The sequence below is a fragment of the Globicephala melas genome, chromosome 1, assembly GCF_963455315.2.
Source record: "Globicephala melas chromosome 1, mGloMel1.2, whole genome shotgun sequence".
In the NCBI taxonomy this organism is placed as follows: domain Eukaryota; kingdom Metazoa; phylum Chordata; class Mammalia; order Artiodactyla; family Delphinidae; genus Globicephala; species Globicephala melas.
This window is the reverse complement of record NC_083314.1, coordinates 137,368,446-137,391,823: the sequence shown is the minus strand read 5'-3', so window position 1 is coordinate 137,391,823 and position 23,378 is coordinate 137,368,446. Positions and strand designations below refer to the sequence as shown.

The 23,378-nt window shown below is 38.1% G+C and overlaps 1 protein-coding gene across 1 annotated transcript in view; it reads left to right on the top strand.

Annotated features, from left to right (window-relative positions):
* Positions 1 to 1,882: 1,882 nt before the first annotated feature.
* HOOK1 (hook microtubule tethering protein 1) overlaps positions 1,883 to 23,378 on the top strand; it is a 64,742-nt gene continuing 43,246 nt past the window's right edge. The window contains exons 1-5 of the mRNA XM_030870312.2: positions 1,883 to 2,108; positions 9,215 to 9,300; positions 16,151 to 16,223; positions 19,311 to 19,361; positions 20,695 to 20,827. Of these exons, the coding sequence (XP_030726172.1) occupies positions 2,046 to 2,108; positions 9,215 to 9,300; positions 16,151 to 16,223; positions 19,311 to 19,361; positions 20,695 to 20,827 (406 nt within the window). The 5' untranslated portion in view covers positions 1,883 to 2,045. The remainder of the gene's footprint in view (positions 2,109 to 9,214; positions 9,301 to 16,150; positions 16,224 to 19,310; positions 19,362 to 20,694; positions 20,828 to 23,378) is intronic.

Sequence of the window (23,378 nt, the reverse complement as noted above, 5' to 3'; positions counted from 1 at the left end):
AATATTCTAAAATGCTTGTTCCAGTTGTATATGCAAGTGTACTTTACTCTTTTCAACATTGTTTTGTGTTGTTTTATTTCAATGATTCATGTTTTGCACTTTTCTAACTTTTCATATTTGTTTGAAATATTTGTATTTCTTCTTCTCTGAATTCACAATCATGTCCTTCACATATTTTCCCATTAGATCTAGTACCATGAGGACAACTGGGCATCCTTCCCTGAGGACCTATTCTCTGCTTGTATAAAGCCCAGAAGGATAACTCCGTTGCCCCTCACTTACTCTTCTTAAATACTTCAAGTAGTTTAATCACTTGTGGCTCTTAGTAGTAAGTGTTCTCATACACTTCTAAGCATATATGGTTGCAGTAACTCATATTTGCAAAGGAGTTTTTAATTCATAAAAATCTTCCACATCCGTTATTTTTGCCTCTGTGAGGTATGCAGGGCAGGTTAGTGTCATTAGCATTATTTCAGGAATGTGGTGGTTGGGTTCCAGAGGAGAAAGCTGTCATCATTGCCAGTGAGAAGTAAAGTCAAGACTCAGACAAGGTCTTCAATTCTTAGATCTTTTACTTTTCATTAAGTCATATTACTAATGTTGCTAGTGTCCCGAAGTATAAAATACTTCACACAAGGTAAGAAAGTTCTGGAATAATGTTAAGGGACTCAATAACAAATGCATGTACTGTATTTTAGAATGAGACTGATTTATATTGGCGGGCTTTTAATTGCAGTCATCCATCGGTTTTAAACTTTCAGTGTCTAAGTATAAAGATGCAGTAATAGAAAGGATCCAGCTGCATTTTTACACAGAGCATGAATTGATGAGTTTATGAATGAGTTGAAGTGATGTAAATCAACAGCAAGACTAACAATATGCCAGCCCATTTCAATAGCCTAAGCTATACATCAGTACCTTGGAGAGTTTCCAATTTTACACCTCCCCCTCCCCCATGAACATTCTCAGAAAAGACAAGTTTTCAACCGTTAAAGAAAAATAAGAAGCATTGTACATTGATATCTTCCATGTTTTTTGAAAACTAAAAGATCATTTCATTTTTCATTTTCATACCTTTTGCCTCATTTAAAATAAAATTGCCCATGGTTTGTAATCTCGTGAGAGCTTATTTGATTTAAGCAGCTTTATAGTATTTTTCTCCCATAGGAAACACATTTCTTTGCCTTATCTGCAAATTAAAATATCGTTTTCTAATGAGAGCCTAGAAGAAAATCAACTCTCCCTATCTGGAGTGGTTTTTATTCACGGGTAGGATCTATTTCTGCAGACGTTGTGGAAGCAGTGTGGGTCTCCATAGCTGTAGCCAGGAGCTTGTCCTACCGGCGAGGAAGGAGGCCGGAAGATGCCCGAGCCGGCCCTGCGTACCCTTAGGCCCCCGTGGCCGCTTCTGCCCTTGGGGCTGCGCCTGAGCAACCCCCAACCGCGCACGCGCACTCGCTGCCCCCCACCCTAGCTGCACCTGCCAGGTCATAAACCCCTTCCCACCGTCTCGCTCGCTCTCTAGGAGGCACAGTCTTGTCTCACGTTGATTGGTCGAAGCCCAAGAGGGCGTGTCCAATCAGCAATCCCTCCTGCTCAACCTATTCCCGCTCTTCCCGCCCCCTCCCCGCCCCACCCGTCCCCCTCCGGCACCTATCTTCTTTGTGACTGGTGCGCGCCCAGGTCACTCAGTGCGGAGGGGAGAGGTGTGCCGGAGTGGAAAGGAGTGCCGGAGTGGAAAGGAGGGGTGGGAGGACGGCGGGGAGGGGAAGGGAGGGGAGGGGGCGGGGCTCAGGTGCTGAGCTGCGCGGCCCGGGCCAGACGGGGGAGGGGGCGAACTGCGGGGCGGGGCAGGGGCAGCGGCGAGGAGGGGGTTACGCCGGCGACGTCGGCAGCGCGAGGCTTCGCGCGTGAGCGGCGCGGTCGCTGGGCCTGGCTACCGAGCTTTCCTGACGGGCGAGCAGGTCCTCGACACCGGCGCCTGGCGGAGCGCGGGGAGGAGGGAGGTTTTGGTGTCAGCGGTGTAGTTGACGGCAGTCCCGGCCATGGAAGAGACGCAGCCGCTTCCGCAGTCCGAGCTGCCACTGTGCGACAGCCTCATCATCTGGGTGAGTACCAGGGGGCGAGGGGGGCCGGGAGACCGCGGAGAGGTCCTGGGGGGTGCCTGGTCACTGGCACCTCTCAGGTGAGCCTGCGGAGCAGCGGGGACCACCTGCGCCCCGGAATCCGCGCATTGCCCTCCGCGCCTCGCGTCGCCCTTGACCGCGAGAGTGCCACCTGCGGGTCGCGGGGCAGGTGTGCGTCCGTGAGTGAGTGTGCGTGTGTTTATGTCTTCGAGGGCGGGGGGAGGGTAAAGGGAGCTCTGGGGGGCGGGACGGAGGAGGCTCGTCTTACCGCCCTGATCGTGCTCCGAACAGCTGTGGCGGGAGCCAAGCGCCCATCCCTTTACTCCCTGCTCTCCCATTTTCTGCCCCTGCCCTGCGCCCAAGCCCTAGACTTTCTGGGCCACTGACACCCTTGCCTTCCGTCTGCTGAACAGTCTTCCCACAGTGATATTTGTGTCACTTGGGAGTGAAGACCCCCGCTGAAACCTCCCTCCCACTGCAAGCACCTTCCTCTACTTGGACACGGGTGACCAAGAGGTGGTTTTAGTTAGTGGATCATTGCTTCTCCCTGACCCCAGGACATCCATTTTTGTAGAAGCCTCTTAGAAGAGATGTTTCCACGTATTTCCTGCATGGATCAGAAGATATGTTAGGGGTGGGGGCATGTATTCCCTTTTTCTCACTTGTTCCTCTCCCCTTCCAATGGACAAGCATTTTCCTTAAAGGAAAGAACGTGGCATTTTCGTTTGCACTTTATCCGCGTTTAGTATTTCTGTTAATTTGTTGGGTTTGGACGGGCAGGATCTGTCCCCACTATTCCCACCAGCAAAACAATGTCTCTGTCACCTTTTGGAGGTGCTCAGCGATCAGAGAGAGCTGACATTCAGGTGTGGCTTCTAACCCACATTGGGCAAGGTTGATGCTCGATGGTCCACAAGGTGCTGTCAATGATGCTTATCCCTAAACCAGTTGTTTAGTTTTGTGTAGGGGACTGTGTGCAGAATGGAATGTAAACAGACTGGATTAGGAGGCGGTAATTGGTTGATGAGATTCCCTGTCTATCTCACAATGCATGTAATTCAAAAGAATGAGAAATTAGGGAAGGTTTCTGACAATGTGTGAAGTTTATTGGAAATAACCATAATGTAAAGCAACCGTTACACTTTGGAGGTAAATAGCTTTTGCTTTAAGTAGAATGCAAGCATCTGGAGTTTCTGAGTTAAAAGCAATTAGCAAAGTGTTCATCTGTATTTTCACTTAAAAGAAGTATTGGGAGTGCTTCCCTGGTGGCGCAGTGGATGAGAGTCCGCCTGCCGATGCAGGGGACAGGGGTTCGTGTCCCGGTCCGGGAACATCCCACATGCCGCGGAAAGGCTGGGCCCGTGAGCCATGGCCGCTGAGCCTGCGCGTCCGGAGCCTGTTGCTCCGCAACGGGAGAGGCCGCAACAGTGAGAGGCCCGCGTACCGCAAAAAAAAAAAAAAAAAAAAAAAAGAAGTATTGGGATTTAGATGCCATGTTTAAGGCTGTCATGAAACAAGGCAACATTACTTCTAATGATGTGTTTTATTAAACAAGTGACTAATTAAAGGGTGTATCCTAATCTGTTGCATTGTTGCTCTAAACATGACTTACCTAGTAAACTTAGTCTTTATGATGTCATTGACTTACATGAGAGTTGGTGGTGAAGTATAGGATTTTCTTGAATTGTATTTCAAAATTTAAAATATTTTGTGACTGTATCCATTGTTTTAATCAGTATTAATAAATAGTGAAGTTCCTACTTTGTGTAAGACACTGAGGAAGAAAGATATCAAGCATAATCAAAGAATTTTCAATTTTAATTGATGTGGTAGGCAGAGCTGTGTATTTTTTATAATGGAAGGCAAAATTCCTTAAAAACTGTAAAAATATTATTTATTTATATTTACTTTTATTTTTCTGGCTGCGCCATGTGGCATGTTGAATCTTAGTTCCCCCGCACAAGGGATCGAACCCGTGCCCCCTGCATTGGGAGCACAGTCTTAAGCACTGGACCGCCAGGGAAGTCCCATGTAAAAATATTATTTATAATATAAGGAAAGATAAGGAATCATAGGTGACAGAGTATAACTGGTTGTTCGCTTCTCCAGTTCTCTCTCAGGCTGCTGAAACACTATGGAGAAAATGGAATTAACGTGCAGACTGTTGCCTCTCAAATGCTGCTACAGCCAAATTCTCTTGTTCCTGTATACTGCCCAGCTTTATGATTAAGAATAACCACACAGTTCCTCTCTTACTTCTCCTTGCAAACCTTTATCAGTACCCTGTTTGAGCCCCAAACCTTCTCCCCATCAGGAAAACGACCTCCTCCTTATCTTTGGCTCTGGCTCTAGGTCCACCTCTTTCACCTCTTGTAAAACTTTGCTCTGTCATTTATCCCCTTTTGGTATTTATTTTTTTCCTTTCCATTAGCTCTTTCCTCTCTACATGTAAACTTGCTCGAATCTTCCCTCTCTTAAAAAGAAAAAGAGCCATCACTCCCTATTAAAGCTACACTGTATTCCCCCTCTTCCTTCACAGTCATATTTCTTGCATTTTTAAGTACTCATCCTTTATACTTTTTGAGCTTTAATTTACTCCTCAGCCCATTGCACTTGAGCTCTTTTCTCTAAGGCCTTCACGTACTGGGATTGGCAGACTGGGAACTATTATATTATCCTTATCTTAATTGATGGCTCCTTTGTGAAATTATCTTCTGCCTTAGTTTCTTAGGTTCCTGCCTCTAGGCTTTTCTTTACCTCTCTGGATGTTTCCCAGTGAACTTTGCTGTTCATCAGCTACTGCATAGTTGGTCTTACCTCACCTCCCCAACTTTCTGCAAACTGGTCTCATGCCACACTCCTCCGTGCCCACCATGCTGTGTTGACTTTCTGTTTCTTGAAGTCAAGCTCTTTTTTTTTTTTTTTTTTTTTAATGCATCAGGGCTTTTTAACTTCTCTTCCCTCTTCCTAAAATATCCTCCTTCTGGTTCTTCCAGTGGCTGGCTGGCTTCTCACCATTCAGTTCTTGGGTCTCTTGTCATCTTTCAGAGACAGTCTGTGACAGTGAGTGACCTACCTGTCTCCTACTCCTATCCCATTGTAACCTGTTAACCCCTTTTTGTTGTGTCTGTAACACTTAACATTTTCTGAAGTCATCTCGTTTGCACTTTGGGGTCAGAGCTCTTGTCTGACCTGTTTTCTGCTTTATTCCCAGAAACAAAAACTGACTAGGATCTGCAGTACAACACTGAATCAAAGTGATGATAGTGAATATCCTTGTCTTGGTCCTGACATCAGAGACTAGTATTTCACCATACGTTATTCACCACTAAGTATATAGGTTTTTGTAGATACCTAGGATAAATTTTTAACTATTTCATAGAGGATTGATGAATTTCAACAAGTAGAAATCAAGAGAAATGAGTTTTCCAGACACAGGGAAGAACTTCTAGCAGTAACGTAATAGTCTTCTTTGAGGATAGATTGAAAGAAGGTAATGGAAGACACCTTTGTCATGATATCCCTGGACTCTTAATGAATGTGCTCCCTGCCAAGCTAAGTAATGTTGCGTGTTGAGGGGAAGTTGTAGGAGATATAAGATTAAAAAACCGTTATGATGGGACTTCCCTGGTGGCGCAGTGGTTGAGAGTCCGCCTGCTGATGCAGGGGACGCGGGTTCGTGCCCCGGTCCGGGAAGATCCCACATGCCGGGGAGCGGCTGGGCCCGTGAGCCATGGCCGCTGAGCCTGCGCGTCCGGAGCCTGTGCTCCGCAACGGGAGAGGCCACAACAGTGAGATGCCCGCGTACCGCAAAAAAACCACTAAAAACGTTATAATGGAAGTAAGAAGACAGCTGGTAGTAAACTGTGTTCTTTCAGTACTGGACATTGTTCTAGGACAATAGAACCATCCTTAACAGAGAGGTCATCAAGAAAAGTTGGTTAGGTGAAGAGATGCCTGTTTTGGCAGTTCTTTAAAAGTTATATTTTATGATTTGGAGCTCACCTTAAAATAGTTAGTTCTTAGAAATGTTATACTGCTACTTAGCAAAACATTCAGGGCTGAAGGATAAATTTGGGCATCATTTACATGGTAGAGAGAGTTTGAAGTACGTGTGTGAAGATAAATTTAATTCTGCCTTTTGGCTCTGTGATTTGAAAATTTTAAATCTTTGGACTTTAATTTCTTCAATAAAGTTAGAGTGCTGGACCAGGCTTTCCTTAATGGTTTACTTGGTTCTTTCATTCTTTGCCTTCAACATGCCGGTGAAGGAAAAACTAATACCGAATGTATGCCCAAGTTACAAAAAAAAAAAAAAGGCTGAATCATTTTTATGAAGATCTTAAAACTCAGAGCAGTGATTCTCTTTCTGAAATGAGCAGCTGACGGAAGAGAATTTGAGAATAATTTGAGAATAAAGTTGACCCAAAGTTGAGTTTTTGTTGGGTATCAGTGGTGAAAACCCCTTTTCTTCCTTGATTTCTTTGACGTTTATATTGAAGCAGTTCAGGAACAGCATTTCCACATTTCTGATTGTTTGCTTTATTTAAAAATAAAGAAGAAAGTAAGATGCTATTTGCCAGAGCACTGTGTTTAGTGATGGAAGCCCTGTTTGTCCTTTCTGGGTCACTCACCAAAAGACTTTTGCATCTTCACCTCTATGAAGAGTAGTCTGAAAGGGTACATTTTCTTTTGTCCCACTGCTTTGGCTTCACTCCCCTCACTGAGCTTTATAATTCATTCACACTTCTTGGTTATAAAGTCTTTCAATTTAGCCAAATGAAGTGACGTTCTCTGTTACCCAATTTATTTTGCAACTAGTTTAAGAGCTTCCAAGAAATACTTTTCATGGCTGTAAAAAGAAGAAATTGATCTTAATCTGGGCGTGGTGGACCATGAGGCACTCAGTGTATTTACTCCTTTTACATATTTCTTTACTATTTTGCCTAATATTCTGTGTCTCATGAAATTGCCTTCTTAAAATCACTAATCATATCCATTTTGTAGAAACTTAATGATGTAATGTGTAAGTAGGAAGGGTTGAGAAGTGGGAGCCACATTTTACCCGAACGTATATGATTATCTTCCTTTTAAAGATGCCCTAAACCCTGGGGTTTTTCTTCCTTGTACATCCACCCAACTGCAAAATCCTTCTTATTTTATAATTTAAATATTCCATGAATTCACGCTGTCCTGTTAGTCAGCATTACCCTAACTAATCTTAGCATTCCATGTTGTCAAAAAGACCATTGCAGGAGCCTTCTAACTGAGCAAGCATAAAGCTACTCTCTCCCATTCTCTGTGTCACTCTTGCTACTATCCAAAACATACTAAAGATGTCTCTTCCTTGTTACTCTTTAGTGATTCTTCATCACCCAGAGCAGTGGTTCTAAAGAACTGATGTACATAAGAATCACTTGGGGATTTTCTGATTTAGTTTGTCTGGAGATTCTGTTACATATTGTTCTTAGATGCCACACTTTGAGAAACCCTGACTCATAGCTAATGTGCTAACAGCTGTTGAGTTTGTACCACGTGCCAGGCACTGATCTGAGTACACTGTGTTTGCTAATTTATTTAATTCTCACAACCAACTTGTGAGGTAGAAACCATTCTACTGTTTCCCCATGATATAGATAATACCATTAAGGATAATTCCAAGTTTCTTGCCATGACCCCGAGTTCTGACGCATGCCTGTTTTTTATCCCCTTGGTTGTCTCCCTTAACAACTGAACATGCAGAGAAATCCAGCAATACTGAACTGCATGTTACCTAAAAATACCATATCTTTTCTTGTACTTGTGCTTTTATCATGTTGCTATTTCCTGAAGTTTCCTTCCCCTGGCCCTTTCTTTACTCAGGGTCATCCATTGGAATCATCTCTAAGAAGTCTTTAATAAATAAGTCTTTAAGAAGTTTTTAATAAATACAAGCCCTAATTAGGTTAGTTGACTCTTGTATATTTTGGAACATTTTGTGCATACTGCAGTCATGAGACTAGAAGTGACATCTTCTGCAAATGATTTTGTGTCTTTTTCTCCTCTCCTTAACTCTGGATTGGAGCGACTTGAGAGTGGAAACCTGGTGTTTTTCCCTTGTAACTCCTTCCTATACTACAGTGCCCTACGTAGAGTAGAAGCTCAGTAAAGTATCTTTATCTTTGTGCTTTGAAAGTACCTGTGGCTAGATTTACGTAGTTTGTGTCATTCTTCCACTTTGTATAAGGATAATGGAGACAGATTTGTAGAATCTCAAAATACAACAACCACTAAAGGTGTATTATGGTGGTAAACTAAGGAATTATAATTGAATAGTAAAGGAGATGAATATGTGAGGGAATAAAGAATCATAGTATATTTAATTTAAGATATTTATGGATTGAGATTAGATTTCGAGAAAGTATATAATCCATTGAGCTCTGTTGCAATTTGCTTTAAAAAAATTCCTCTATCTTGTATTTGCTTATTAGGAAGAGTTGCCACTGTTTCACTTCTGTTTTTAAAATGTACATGAATGTTTAACACACAGAGATTTGAAAAGTTAGTAGCATCTAAAGCCAAACTAGATAGATACAACTTGACGTGATTGGTGGGCCCTGGACTGTTCATGCTCTAAGGGTAACTGTTGGTAACAGGCAGAAGTCCTGCCTTATTTAGAGCTTATTGATTAACTAGGTAGTTTTAGACTTGACATTTCTAGCTTTTGTTTTCCTACCAAATGATATGAGTGAAATTTTAACTTGCAGATGTTAGGTTATCTTAAAATTCTTTTCCTGATGTTATTCTCCTAAAAATTGACAAAACACAGACTATTACTTTCTTAAGAGTTCTACACGTGTTTTTCAGAAATTCTGAAGTACTTCATGCATGACATCAATACGTTTGACTATTAGGTATGGTAATGATTTTATGAAATGTTAAGTATTCTTATAAAAATATAACAGTCATAGAAACATATTAGTATAATTTCATTTGTTTGGCAGGGTCTATTTAAACAAAACAGTTTTCTCTCTGGTGTTCATTCATGTATATAAATTGAGGGGGGAGGGGAGTAAAGCAGTTAAGTAACTTGCTTTATGTCATTTTAGCTGCAGACATTCAATACTGCTGCACCTTGTCAGGATGTGAAACAGCTGACTAATGGAGTTGCCATGGCACAAGTTCTTCATCAAATGTAAGTAGTGTTCCACACTCTTCCTGAAATAATTGTAAACCCAATTTCAAGGAAGAAAATTTAGACTTGTGTTCTAAAGGTTATTGAAACTTTATCCTTTCCAGTGATGACAGGTATATTTTGCCAAGGCATTCTTGCATGTAAGGAACAAAAAATTTTACCACCTGATTACTTCTTGCTTGTTCATAGAGATACATCTTAATTAAATGAGCAATCAGGGTTCTTATCTATTCAAGAGATGTTAATTTTAAACTTGTTCTGGTCATGTTCACAAGTTATAGTTACTGAGAAAGAAATAGGTTAAATGAGTGATATAATTTCTTATACGGTAATGTTTCCTTCAGTTATTCTGTTGTCATCTTAAGATATCAGTACATGGAGATTATTATTTTTGAGATAATTGAAGCAGGAAATACTGGATTTGGAAAAAATATTAATTTAAAATCTATATTGAATTAATAATCATAATTGTATGAATCCACCAATAATGAAATGTTGTGTAAATGACATTTTAAGTCACAAATGCTGGGTACCTTAACCAATAAAGTGATTCTGTTTGGGTTGGGCCCCTTTTATATAATTATACAATATCAAAAGTTCCTAAATCCATTATTTCGTAATTTTTGCCAAACATTGTATAAGGATTAGGGTTATAATATCTACAATATGAGTTGTACTCTTCTGTACAGGGCCTATTCTGTAGTCATAATTTTTAAAAAATTAATTAATTTTTTTTGGCTGTGTTGGGTCTTCGTTGCCGTGCACAGGCTTTCTCTAGTTGCGGCAAGCAGGGGCTACTGTTTGTTGCGGTGTGCGGGCTTCTCATTGTCATGGCTTCTCTTGTTGCAGAACATGAGCTCTAGGCACACGGGCTTCAATAGTTGTGGCACATGGGCTCAGTAGTTGTGGCACATGGGCTTAGTTACTCCACGGCATGTGGGATCTTCCCCGGCCAGGGCTCGAACCCGTGTCCCCTGCATTGGCAGGTGGATTCTTAACCACTGTGCCACCTAGGAAGCCCTGTGGTCATAATTTATTAGTTAATAGTCATACTGATTTTGTATTAGCTTACTTTCATGGTAATATATCTTCAGTGAGACCAGACTCCTATTTCTGCTACATGGTTTTATATATCAGAAATTATTTAATTATTGCCATCATTTTGTAAAGGTTTTTTATGATTGACATTGAAAAACTCTGTAGATAGATTAGAAAAACTTCTTTACCACTCTTAGAAAAACAACTTCAAACAATATCATAATCTTAGTTACTTGGAATCTTCAAAATGATCTAATTTGAATAGACAGATTTTATGGTTAACTCAAGATTAACACTTTAAAAGATAAATTTAGCATGTTAACATTTTTTTTTGGCAGTCATTCTAAAATATGCCTTACTCCCCTGCTTTCTTAAAAATGTTTCTTAATTATTTATACCCTAATTGGTTTCAAAGTGATTTAATTGGTCAGAACTAAGAATTCTGAATATGGTCCTTTCTTGATGATTTGGGAAAGTCATCATTGTTTTTTGTCATTAGCACATACGACCTGGCCTTTTCTCATTCTTGTGCTTGTTGGTGTAGACGCAGCTACGTTGTTTTGGTGTAGGTGTAAGGCCGGTGAGCATTCACTCACTTCAACAGTGCCATCCAAAGATGTCATTTATATGTATTGAAGTGTCTTTAATAGCTTTACACCACAACACAGTAGATGAGACCTGTTTTTACTATTATATGGTGATACATATGGCTCTTTGACCTCCTGTATGCTAGCACTGTACCTGATGTTTAGAGTAGGGTCAGGTCAATTTTAGTTAAACCGTATCCTTTATCACCAACTCATTCTTACATAATGTGTTGGATTCTGTTGTTACTGCTGATCCTCTGTCTATCTGATTTTTCTTTTTTTATTCTCTCTTTTGTCTCTTACTGTCTTCTAATAGCTTTTCTGCAGGAATAATAAAATGGCCAACCAATCAGAAAGCTCTCATTCTTCATAAAACAAATGACAGTGACCTAAAATTGGGCCTAAACCTCTTTTTTTGTTCCATTTGTTTTTGCATGTACTTAGATGTCTACACCTCCTTATAGTATAAGAGCCAATTTAAATTTATTTTTCTTTTTGAACCCCCTTCCTCTTCTGTAAGCTTTTCAGAAGTCTGGATCCAGACAGTGAAACTTATAGCATACATTTTCCCCTAGTTGGGTCAGTTTATAATATTCCTGCTAAAAAAAGCAAATTTTACCTTATTTCTTTGAACACTTCAAAGCACTTTATATATGTTCCAATTTATTATCTATTGCGTTGATGGCTGTTGTGACTCACATCAAAGTTGTTACTGAAAATGAGAAGGAAAAATTTGCTTTTTAAGGAAGTAGCAAAATCTAATGAATAATTCTTTCATTAGTTACCTGAGGCAGGTATGCTTCTAAATAATAAAATCTTAAAAATCAATTCCCAGGGCTTCCCTGGTGGCGCAGTGGTTGATAGCCCGCCTGCCGATGCAGGGGACACAGGTTCGTGCCCCGGTCTGGGAAGATCCCACATGCTGCGGAGCGGCTGGGCCCGTGAGCCATGGCCGCTGAGCCTGTGCGTCCGGAGCCTGTGCTCCGCAACGGGAGAGTCCACAATAGTGAGAGGCCTGCGTACCGCAAAAAAAAAAAAAAAAAAAAAAAAAAAAAAAATCAATTCCCAAAGTATATGACTTAGACATGGTGAGCCATGGAATTGTTGCTAGGATTCTACAGTTCTTTAATTGTTTTCTTAAGTCTTAATACATAATATGCATCTCTTTTTTAAATGCAGAAACTGTTGTTATTTTAAAGACACATGGGGGGAAAATTATAACTACAACTGTATTCGTATCCCATGGTTTCCATAACAGTGCCACAGATTAGGTGGCTTAAAACAACAAAAATTTGTTCTTTACGAGTTCAGGAGGTTAGAAGTCCTATATCAAGGTATTGGCTGGACTGTGCTCCCTTCAAAACCTCTAGGTCAGGATCCTGCCTTGCTGTTTCTAGTCCTTGGTAGCCCCAGGCATCCCTTAGTTTGAGGCATCATAACTTCAATCTTTGTTTCTGTCTTCACACGGCTGTCTTCCCTCTGTGTCTCTTCTCCTCTTAGAAGGACACCAGTCATAATGGATTAGGGTCCACCCTAATTTAGTGTGACCTCATCTTAACTTGATTACATCTGCAAAGACCCTATTTCCGAATAAGGTTACATTCACAGGTAGCGGGGGTTAAGCCTTGAACACATCTTTTTTGGGGACATAATTCAACCCATAACAGCTATAAATAGTGCATGCTACTTTTTAGCTTTGTCACTTTAAGCACCAGATAATTTCTCTGTTTTTTTCTATTGTCTTTGACTAGACATTTTTGTGAGAGGGAGAAGAATGAGACAGAATGTAGAATATCCAGAGACCTCAAGTATCATGCACTTACTTGTTCATTCATTCATTCAGCAGATATTTGAGCATTTAAAATAATAAATCATGAAAGCCAACATATGAGTATTTACTAAATGTAAGACATTGTTCTATACCCTATACATATGGTATTTCATTTAATTTTTATTACTGTTTTGTGAGGTAGGCATTATTTTTATCCTCAGTTTATAGGTGAGGAAACAGAGGTTTATAAAGGTGAAATGACTTCAGTAAGTCAAATAATGAGTAAAATTGCAAAGCCCATATTTTTATCACTTTGGCCTGACTCAAGCCAGTGCCCTCAGTCAACTGTAATCATTTCAGCCTAGTATGTTGAACCCCTCCTGATAGACTTTTACTTTGGAGTCTTAATAAATGAGAGGCCAGATGTGCATGTCCAAAGTACAGATCACAATTTGATGTGCTAAGCACACAAGGCCTTTTGATTATTTACGAAGAATGGTGTCAGGGTGTCCACTGAAGCAACACAGCTATGTTGTGTCTAGTAACCAGTAGGTGTTAATTACTACCTATATTTAGTTGGTAGAATTATGAAGACAAGTACCATGGGTGGAGTTAAAAAATAATCCTGTAGTGTTTCTTACTTAGTTTTATTAGAAAACAGTTAAGACCACATTTCACTTCCTTAGTCTTGTGTTCCCTTCTTATTTGGTGTCTCTTAAGTTTCATTGAAGTTCTGGGAAATACTAGAAAAAACGAGCTAATTGTTGGGGCCAAGAGTCTAGTTAAAGCATGTAGATGTGGCAGTGCAAAAATGTGAAAGAAGGATATGTCCTGAATGTTCTGAGATTGGATATAAAGTTTAATAGGGGGAAAGATTGGCTGCAATTATAATTGTTTGAGAAGGATGGATTTGTTTGTAAGAGAACAGGAGTTAGATTTCTATGGAGAAGTTAGAAAGTATTTCTCAGTTAGGGTATTATGGACTGAATGTTTGTGTCCCTTTAAAATTCCTGTTGAAGCCCAAACCCCCAGTTTAACTATATTGGAGATGGGGTCTATACAGAAGTAATTAAAGTTAAATGAGGTCATAAAAGTGGGGAGACATCATCCAGTAGAATTGAGCTCCTTATAAGAAGAGAAGTCAGAGAGCTCACCCTCTGTCTATAAACATCCAAAAAAGAGGTCATGTGAGCACACAGCAAGATGATAGCAACTAGAGATCTCAGAATGAAACCTACCTTGCTAGCATCTTGATTTTGGACTTCCGGCCTCCAGAACTGTGAGGAATAAATTTCTGTTGTTTAAGCCATCTAGTGGTATTTTGCTGTAGCAGCCTGAGCACACTCTAAGACATAGGGCTAAAGCTGATTTGAGATGGGAAGGAAGACAAGTAGGAATGCAAGACAAAAGGAGGAAACACTAGAAGAGGTTATCTCTAGATCCATTTTCTAAAGGTAATTACAATGGAATTATAGAATTATAGAATCATATATGAAGATTTTTTTTAGGGTCAGAAGACAACTGTAGTAGGTAGTCAGGGTTCTCCAAAGAAATAGAACCAATAAGATATGTATATATATGCATGTGTATATGTACACACACACACACACGCACACACACAGGATGAGACAGAAATTTAAGAATTGGCTCACGTGATTTTGCAGGCTGGCAACTCCAAAACCCACAGAGTAGGTAGACCAGCAGGCTGGAGATCCAGGGAGGAGTTGATGTTGCAGCTAGAGTCGACAGGCAGTCTACTGGCAGAATTTACTCTTTCTCAGGGGAGGTGAGTCATTTTCTTAAGGCCTTCAGCTGATTGGATGAGGCCCAACCGCATTATGGAGGGTAATTAGCTTTACTCAGAGTCTACTGATTTACATGTTAATCTCATCTAAAATACATCTTCACTATAACATCCAAGCATGTTTCACCAAATATATGGGTACTGGGGCCCTGCCAAATTGACACATAAAATTAACCATTGCAACTGGCATACCTCTTCAACTTAAACTGATGTCAAAAGAAAGTAAATTTACTTTGAGAGTTTTGACTCATTAACTAAATAAATTTAGTCTTTTCAGGTAAATACCTGGTTAGAAATATACCATTTATACACTTAGCCCAGTTATTTTGGTAATTATAGCCTTAGCATCTGAGAAAAGTCGAAAATAATTAACATTAATTTGCTCAAAAGAAAATGGTTACAAATTCCAAAGAATGAATTGAAAATGGTGAAGCCATTTCTGGTTACTGTAGTCAGAAGTGACATCTTCTGTTTTAGCACATCTGAGGCAGAATGACTGCTGAAAAACTAGGCACTGTTTTCAGCTTTGCATCTTTAAATTCAGGATACCGCCTTGGAAATAACCTCTTTAATTTCTACCCTCACTTCAGTTGGCTTATCTGTAAAGTAAAAATTTAGGTAAGACCTCTTCTAGTACTAACATTCTGTAATTTCTTGGTGTTTGTTTACTCCTTAAAGCATTTATCACATTCTCCTTTGAGTATAGCTATTTGTGCTCTTTACTTTCTCCCTTTATTAGATATTTCTCTAAGAGTCAGGTTAATAAATTATTCATCTTCATTTTACTCTTACAGCAAGCATCCAAGTATTTGTTTAGAATATAATCTATTGGGCTTCCCTGGTGGCGCAGTGGTTGAGAGTCCGCCTGCCAATGCAGGGGACACGGGTTTGTGCCCCGGTCCGGGAAGATCCCACATGCCGCGGAGCGGCTGGGCCCGTGAGCCATGGCCGCTGAGCCTGCGCCTCCGGAGCCTGTGCTCCACAACGGGAGAGGCCACAACAGTGAGAGGCCAGCGTACCGCAAAAAAAAAAAAAAAAAAAGAATATAATCTATTATTGTAGTTCACTATTTATAATCGGGTGTTATTCTTCAAGGCCTTATTGAATACATAAAAATTTGGTATAGCAGTTCTTTGTCTTGGCCTTCAATGTCAATATCGGACTTAATACTAAACTTTGCCATGTACTAGTGTCACTTGGGGAAAATTATTGTCTTATTCTCAGTTCACTGAGGAGTAAGATTGGGGATAATGGTTGCTTTGCCAAGTTACTATGATATTTAAATGAAGTAATATGAAAAAACATCAAGCACAGTGCTTGATACATAGTAGACACGTTAAAATGTTTTCCTTTTTTTTCCCTTTAGGATTGGGACTTTTACATCTACCTACCAGGGTGCCTAGTATGAGATATTTAGTAAATGTTTGTTAAATTGAAGATGTTAATGACTTAATTAATTTACTATGAGTAATTCCAAAAGAAACCCTTAGGAATAACAAAAAGTTCAGTGGGTTCATTTTAAATAATATTTACTATTCTTATTAAGGACAGGCTTTAAGATGGAAAATAACTTTGAATCTGTTGATTAAATTTGGTATTTTTCATGAAATAAAATCATTTTAATGTTCAACATTTGTATTTTTGTTGTAGTGATGTAGCTTGGTTCAATGAATCTTGGTTAAGCCGAATTAAAGAGGATATCAGTGACAACTGGCGAATAAAGGTATGTAGAATGAATGCTAGAAATACTTGATCCAAACAGTGGTCTGAAATTAGCACTAAGCTCAACTAAATCTTATTTTTTAAATTAACTGAAGGGTACATTTTATTGTGTATAGTTTGAGTTTTGACACTTGTGTATGTTCTTATACCATCATAGTTAGATATAGAACGTTTCCATTAAGCAGAAACAGGCACATATGCCCCTTCCCAGTTAATCCTCACTCTTGACTTGGCCCTGGGTGGCCACAGGTCTGCTTTCAGTCAGTATAGGTTTAATTTCTGGAGTTCCCTATAAATGGAATCAGATATTATGAACTCTTTGGTATTCTTTTACTCATGTATTGTTTTTGAGACTCATCCATGTTGCCTGTATTAGTAGTTATTTCTTTTTTTTTTGCTGAGTAGTATTTCATTACACTGATTTACCACAATTTGCTTAGCCATTCACCTGTTGATGGATGTTGAATTGTTTCTGTTCTTTCTTCTCTAATATTGGTAATTTATGTCTTTTATATTTCTTCCTTGATAAATCTGGCTTGATGTTTTTCAATTAAAAAAAATTTTTTTGAAAAGAACTAGCTTTTGTTTTCTGTTTTATTGATTTCCTTTCTCTTCTTTGTTATTTCCTTTCTTCTTGACATCTGCTCTTTTTCTTGCTTCTTAAGGTGAAAGCTTAAGTCATCAGCTTTAAGCACTTTTCCCTAGTAGTAAGCATTGCCTTAGCCACATCCCACACATCTTAACATACTGTGTTCTTATTTTCATTTAGATCAAAATATTTGGTAATTTCCCTTGTGATTTTTCTTTTGACCCCTGGGTAGATTAGAAGCAGGTATTTCAAATTCTAAATATTTGAGGATTTTCTACATATCTTTCTTTTATTTATTAATTTCTAATTTAATTCCATTTTGTTTTGAGAACATACTCTGAATTCTTTTACATTTACTAAGACTTATTTTATGACCTAATATATGGTCTGTCTTGGTGAATATTCCATGTGCACTTGAAAACAACATGTATTTTGCAGTCCTACAAATACGGATTATTACAGCTTTGTTGATAGTACTGTTTACTTTTATATCTTTATTGATTTTCTGTCTGATTATTCTATCAGTTAAGGGGGGAGGAGTCCTCAGATCTCTAATGATGATTGTGGATTTGTCAATTTCTCCTTTCAATTCTAATTTTTTAATCATGTAATTTGAATCTGTGTTATTTGGTTTATATACATTAATTTTTTATGTCTTCTTGTTGAATGAATCTACTTATCATTATAAAATGACTTATTTTTATCCCTGGTAATATTTCTTTTTTGGAAGTCTACTTTGTCTGATACTGATGTACCACTCCCGTTTTTTAAAGATTATTTTTGCCTATTATATCTTTTTCTCTTCTTTAGTCTCTCTGTGTATTTATATTGAAAGTGATGTAGTCACCTAATAGTTAGGTCTTGCTTTTTTATCCATTGACAATCTCTTTATTTCCTTCTTTTTTTAAAAAAAAATTATTTTCTTATATTCATCTTATTTAAATCCTTGAACATTTTTTTTTTTTTTTAAATTTTTGGCTGCACTGGGTCTTCATTGCTGCGCGTGGGCTTTCTCTAGTTGCAGCGAGCGGGGGCTACTCTTCGTTGCGGTGCGCGGACTTCTCATTGCGGTGGCTTCTCTTGTTGCAGAGCACAGGCTCTAGGCACGCAGGCTTCGGTAGTTGTGGCACGCGGGCTCAGTAGTTGTGGCTTGCGGGCTCTAGAGCGCAGGCTCAGTAGTTGTGGCGCACGGGCTTAGTTGCTCCACGGCATGTAGGATCTTCCCAGACTAGGGCTTGAACCTGTGTCCCTTGCATTGGTGGGCGGATTCTTAACCACTGTGCCACCAGGGAAGCCCCCCTTGGAACATTTTTAAACTAACAGTTTTAACTTTTTTATCTTCTAATTCTTTCATCTCTCATTTTAGGCTTGTTTCTATTGACTGAGTTTTCTCCTAATTATAGTTCACATACTCCTGCTTCTTCACATGTGTAGTAATTTTTTATTGGACGCTAGACAGTGTGAATTTTATTATTGAGTGCTGGGTTTTTTGTATTCCTTTAAAGAGTGTTGGACTTTGTTCTTACAGGCAGTTAAGATACTTGTGAATCAGTTTGATCTTTTCAGGGTTTGGGGGGATGGAAGGCAGATCTAGAGTTATTTTCTCCTCTAGGGCTAGGTTAGACTCACTACTAAGCTGTTACCTTTTGGGGGGTTTTAGTGAATGCTTGTCTGTATTAGCATAGTCATGATCTCTTCACTCTGACTGGTGGGAATTTCAGCAGTTTCTGGCCCTGTGCAATCTTCAAGGAATTGTTCAGCTTATAGTTCCCTAGATTGTTGTTTCCTCGGAAATCATTTTTGTTTCATCTCATTGAGTTTCACCCATGCACATGCAAATTAGTATTCAGCCAAAGAGTCAAAGGGACTACTATGGAGATTTCTTTCCAAAGCTCTCACCTCTTCATTTATCTGCCCTGCAAATCCCAACTACCTCGACCTTCCTGAACTTCTGATGTCTATCTTCTCAACTCCACGAGAACATCAGGCTTTGTTTTGTTTCCACCTCCCTGTGCCATGGTATGAAAATTGCCTCTAGAGAGAAATCTTAGACTAGTGTAGGGCTCATCTTTTTTGTTTTCCTTCTCTTAGAAATTAGAGTTCTATATTGTCTTTTGGCTAGAGCTTGAAAACAATATTCCTTGTATTTTGTCCTGTTTTCTAGTTGTTTGTGGTGGAGAGTAAGTCTAGATCCAGTTACTCACTCATGACTGCAGGTGGACATGCTCATAGCTAAATCTTTTAAGTTGGTACTTGAGGTTGTTGTGGCTCACTTTAAATACAATCACTCTAGTTTAACTATCTAAGGAAGAAGACATTTTTTCTATAATCAAACTCTGAATAAAGCTTTGATGTTTAAAAATCATGTATTTGTATTTATAGAACTCTAATATACGTTTTTGTTGTCATTTTTATAAGGAAGTTTTTATTGTATTTCACCTTGGCATATATTTTATTTCATTGTTAATATTAAATAATTTATTTTTTTTCCTCCATTAGGCTAGTAATTTAAAGAAGGTACTTCAAGGAATTATGGGTTATTACAATGAGGTATGAAAATCATTTGACTTTGTTTAAATATAAAATACTCTGTGATAATTATATTGACACTGAAAAATGACTTGGCTTTTTGTTTATAACATTTTACTGGTATATAATTCATAATTGAAATATATTATGATTTTTCCATTTTTAGAACACTCAAATTTTGTTAGCGTAAAGGGGCTAAAAAGTAATATATTGATTTGTAAAATAATGTTTCTATATTGATACTCTTCAAGTTGATTTTTTCTCAAATAAAATCACTTTCATCTTTATATAATTTGATTTTATGCAGTGCTATAAAGTAGACCTTATAACTAAATTAAAGTACTTTTCTATTTAAAGCGTTGTTTTTATATTTCTTTCCAATGTAAATAACAGCAAAGACATACTATGAAATTATGCTTGTGCAAGTGAATTGGGAAAAAATGCAAAATAAAAGTAGTATTAAAGTCACATTAGATAATGCATTATTCAAGTGATTTGTTTTTCTTATTCAGCATCTTAAGAAGTTCTCTAGCAGGATTATTTGATATTAGAAAGTTTATTGCTTAATGTGTAAAAGTTTTTGGTTTGGTTTTGCCATTAAAGAATTTTGTTTTTACTTTTTAAAGTTTTCATACAATTGAACTTGCAGTTTCTTCCAAATAATTCTAGAACTAAAATTTTTCAATTCATTAATGCCTAAAACTCATTTTGAAGTTTTTTGGTGTTTTTTTAATGGCAAGAATACTTTTTAGTTTCTTGCAAAAAACAATCTTGGGAATTCCCTGGCAGTCCAGTGGTTAGGACGTGGCACTTTCTCTCCCAGGGCCTGAGTTCAATCTCTGGTCGGGGAATTAAGATCCTGCAAGCTGCATGGCACAGCCAAAGAAAAAAGAAAAAAGCAATCTTAAAAAAAAAAGATAGAGCCAGGAAAGATTAATCCATTAGATTTTTTGTTCATTTGGTTTATTTTATGGTTCTCTATTCATTGAACATGTATCAAAATATTATGAACTTTCTTTGACTTAAGTCTGTTTATTTTTTTATGGAAAGGCATAAGTTTTATCATAATAGGTCAGGCCAGGGGCTTCTTAAACAATTCCTCTCTCTGACAGTGGGGTAAAGGATATTTGTTATAAAACCATTTTAGTTGCTTTTGGTTGGTTCTCAAAATTTTGGGAGGTGGCTTGAACTTTACTAACTGGTTTTAGTCAGTAATTGTGGGTTTATCATTTGTTAATTTATCTGAGTCTTTTCGTGAACCTATTTATAATTTATTTTCCTTGCAATAATTCAGTGTAGTCAATTCTCTGTAGCCTACATAAATGAGTGATCTAATTTATTTTCAACACTGCAGTTTTTGGGACAACAGATTTCTGAAGAACTTATCCCTGATTTAAACCAAATAACTGAATGTTCCGATTCTGTGGAGCTTGGGAGGTTGCTCCAGCTTATTTTAGGTTGTGCTGTCAACTGTGAAAAGAAGCAAGGTAAGTGAATTTCAGTCATTTGAGGATATCTACTTTCCAGAGACAACCTACATTGCTATAGGAAATTTCATAAAAATGTACTATTGTAGACTGGTGGAAAGCACACTGAAATGTAAGCCAGAAGATCTGAATTCGAGCACAGCTCTGCAATTAAAAAGCTATAAATCTTCAGTATCCTAACTGTACCTAGATTCTGAGATTCGTATTCAGTGGCTAAATAAAATGTACTTTAATTAGGTTAATTTAATCAATGCTTAGGACTTAGTGGATATTCAATAAAAATTGTACTTATTTATTTGATACATTATCTCTTTAACATGTGAGAGACAGAACCTTAGGTTGATTCAGATTTTCATAAATGATTATGCAACTACTTCCAGGCTTCTTCAGATGATATTCTGCTCTTTTTAGAAGAATGCTTCCAAAGTATCCTCCAGATAAAGATAAGCAGTCTGATGATATAAATGGAATTGGTGTGCTATGTTGGTATATATGAACACAGTGATCCATATCCTGCTGAGTACAAAAAGAACATTTTTGGTTGAATGTAATGAATAAAATGTGAACTGAACAGACCAAGGTCTACTTCCTTGAGGGGCTTGCATCAGTCTGGGTGATGACATTTTTTTTGTTTGTTTGTTTTTTGCGGTACGCGGGCCTCTCACTGCTGTGGCCTCTCCTGTTGTGGAGCACAGGCTCCAGACGCGCAGGCTCAGCGGCCATGGCTCACGGGCCCAGCCGCTTCGCGGCATGTGGGATCTTCCTGGACCGGGACATGAACCCGTGTCCCCTGCATTGGCAGGCGGACTCTCAACCACTGCGCCACCAGGGAAGCCCTGGGTGATGACATTTTTGATGCTGATGTTTTTTGCATGCTCATCCAAAATTGGCCTTAGGACATCACCTTCATAAAAGAATGTTGGGTGCTGAAGTTTGTAAAACATTTTAAGTCAGAACCTTAGGAAACACATTCAGTGTTATCTAACTAATGAAGAGAACATATGAGACAAGATAAATTCAGTAAGAATCAATTCAGGAAGGAGAAAAATGAAACACATGAAATCAGCTATAGTTTATCATAAAAAAGGGTTTTGGTATCAGAAAACTTTCATATTAGTCCATCTCTATTATTAACTGGCTGGTTTTTTTCTAGGGCAAGTCAGTACTTCTCCTTAGACTTTTATTTCTCATAGATAATGTCAAAGGTCTCTATGTTTCTGTTGTTTTGTTTTGTTTTTTTTAATGAAAGTAAGAAACGTTTTCTTATGGAAAGTTAAAACTTCTATATATTTTTAACTACAAATTGACAAATAGTAATTCTTTTATGAATTACCAATTTTCTATTACCGTGATCCTTTTTATTTTTCTATTTAATGCTTTGTTTCTATTTCAGTTACTGGTTATTTATAACATCTTTTGGCTTAACTTTAGCATGTTTGTTGATTTTAATAGTCTTTTTCAGAGAACCAACTTTGGGCTTTGATTCATTTTGTTTGTACTATTTAATATCTATTCTGTTATCTCATTGCTTCTATTGTGAATTAATCAGTTCTTTCTATTCTAAGCTATAATTGATGTTTTAAGCTATAATTTTCTCTTAAGTTTTGTTGCCTCCTATAAATATTGATATAATATGTAGTATTTTCATAATTTAGTTCTAAGCATTACTTAGCAATTTTGACCTCAGATTTTTAAAAGGAGGCTCAATTCCTGGGTATATAAATAAAAGTTTAGCAAGTAATAAATATAAAGAAATAGTTTAATTTTCATTATTTTGAAAGTCAGGATTATCTGATTGGGTCTATTTTTGGAGGTATGTGTCTGGGGTCTCAATTTTTAGGAGTGAGCAGATAAATGGAAAAAAAACTTGTAGTAATTTAATTAAAATGTAAAACCAAAACACATCCATAATATAAACCACCTTCCACATATTTGTACTTTTCATTGAGAATTGATTTTCAAAATGATTCAAAGGTATTGCAGCAGTCTTAATCTTGAAAGAATTAACTAATTTGGTTAACAGTACCCTGTTTATCTTGGTGTGGAAAGAGAAAAATTTTATGAAGGTTTCAGTAGACTTGAAACACTCCATTATCCAACAAATCCAGTTAAAAGAAATCATTCCATTGCTTGTGCCTCATCTAGTTAATTCTTCCCCCTCCAACACACACACACACCATAGAGTTTAGTGGTCGGGTGCATACCAGAATCTATCAGAATTTTTTTCCAGTACTTGGCTTCACAAATAAAAGAGAGATTTAGAGAACTTTTAGAAGTCTTCCAGAGTATCATTAAAACAATAAAAGCATTAGAAAATAATAAATCCTTAAAACTTTTGGAAAATTGTTTTAGGTGGAGAACATACAGTTGCTGTCGATCTAAACCTGCAAATACAGGAAAAAGTCTCATGATTCATCACTTCTAATTGTGACAGAATCAACTTATTGCGCTCCCACGTGTGTGTGTGTGTGTGTGTGTGTGTGTGTGTGTGTGTGTGTGTGTGTGTGTGTGTGTGTGTGTGTGTGTGTGTGTGTGTGTTAAGGTATAAGGA